Source organism: Pinus tabuliformis, chromosome 1_1, assembly GCF_031772625.1.
Source record: "Pinus tabuliformis cultivar Carrire ecotype Pingquan chromosome 1_1, CPIR1, whole genome shotgun sequence".
Taxonomy (NCBI): domain Eukaryota; kingdom Viridiplantae; phylum Streptophyta; class Pinopsida; order Pinales; family Pinaceae; genus Pinus; species Pinus tabuliformis.
In genome coordinates, this window is record NC_142297.1 from 397,417,696 (window position 1) to 397,419,144 (window position 1,449).

Here is a 1,449-nt window from a genome sequence, read left to right on the forward strand (position 1 = left end):
CATGCCAGGAATAATAGGAGCTTAGTACAAGAGCATAGCTTTTGGGAGATACGCAATGGGAGGCTTGCCTTGTTTTGGGAAGCTTCTTGGCAGCAAATCCCTAAACTGGACACCCCAGAGCTATCTTTCCTCAAGCGTATAAGTCAAAACGAGGTAGATACAGAGTAAATCAATACTAGAATCAAAGCAGCATGGATCCAAACTGGAGGGAGTGGATTAATTTCAATCATGTTATCAATGAGGAGAATAATGAAAGCATACAACAATTCAATGATAAGATTCTCAAAAGAAAGATTCGAAGAACTGAAGAAGATGATAAGTTGAGATGGGGCTTGAAAGGCAATGGAAATTTCTCATTAAAAGAAGCAAGGGATATAATAGAAAAGGAAGAACATGCAGAAGCCATGCCCTGGTGCAATAAAGTTTGGGATAGCCTATTTTGGCCGAAAATCAGAACCTTCCTATGGCTTCTAATGCGAAACAAAACTCTAACTTGGGACAATTTATGCAAAAAAGGATTCAGGGGACCCTCAAGATGCCCTATGTGCCTCGCTGAAGCTGAGACTATAAACCACCTGTTTAATGCATGTGAATGGGCAAATCAGTTATGGAACTAGATGGAAGGAATTCTCAGCAGTTCTGACCGAGATAGAGAATCCATTCACAGGACCATTCTAAATTGGAAAAAAAACTTCTCCAACGTCCAAAGAGTCAATAGTATATGGAATTCTATTCCAGGCTTCTTACTGTGGACAATTTGGAAGGAATGTAACCGTAGAATATTTCAAGATGAATACAGAAACATGGAATTCTCTAAAGACACCATATTAACTAACATACGACAGTTAATTCAGGAAAAATGCAGAGAGGAACATAACGAGAAACCTTCAGCTCAGGACTTACGCATCCTGAAGTGCTTTCGACTGGAAGCCACCAGCAGCATCACGGTATTGAGACACAAGCCGCAACCATCCTCGCAGGTCAACAGATGGCAGTGTCCGCCGGAAGGAGGCCTGAAGTTGAATTTTGATGGGGCCTCGAAAGGTAATCCCGGCAAGGCAGGGATTGGAGGTGCAATATGAAACCAGGACGGAGAAATTCTGCATATATATTGTAGAGCGCTTGGGGAAAGCACGAATAATGAGATGGAATTTGCGGCGCTTGAGCATGGTCTGAGAATCTTAAAATCCCTACGAAAATGCAATGTAATTGTGGAAGGGGATTCATCACTGGTTATCTCAACAGCTAAGAGAATTCAAGGAGGCACTAAGGCGAACAAAGCCACGAAACACTGGAGGCTTGCCAAGGTGACGGAGAATATTGCAGAAATTATGGCTGGAATGAAAGGTTTAGTCTTTCAGACGGTCAGGCGTAAGGCAAATGGGCTGGCGGACTACCTGGCGAATTTTGGCGTGGACAATCAGGACAGGGGTTGGGACAGCTGTTGGC

At 43.2% G+C, this 1,449-nt stretch overlaps 1 protein-coding gene across 1 annotated transcript; it reads left to right on the forward strand.

Annotated features, from left to right (window-relative positions):
- The first annotated feature begins 617 nt into the window (after nt 1-617).
- Nucleotides 618-1,082, forward strand: LOC149213313 (uncharacterized). Its single transcript, XM_089388974.1, has one exon. The coding sequence runs from the start codon at nt 618-620 to the stop codon at nt 1,080-1,082; it is 465 nt and encodes a 154-aa protein (XP_089245100.1).
- The last annotated feature ends 367 nt before the right edge of the window (nt 1,083-1,449 follow it).

Bases quoted from the DNA above. Each gene is read 5' to 3' on its own strand.
- LOC149213313 (XM_089388974.1), top strand. From the start codon at position 618: ATGGAAGGAATTCTCAGCAGTTCTGACCGAGATAGAGAATCCATTCAC.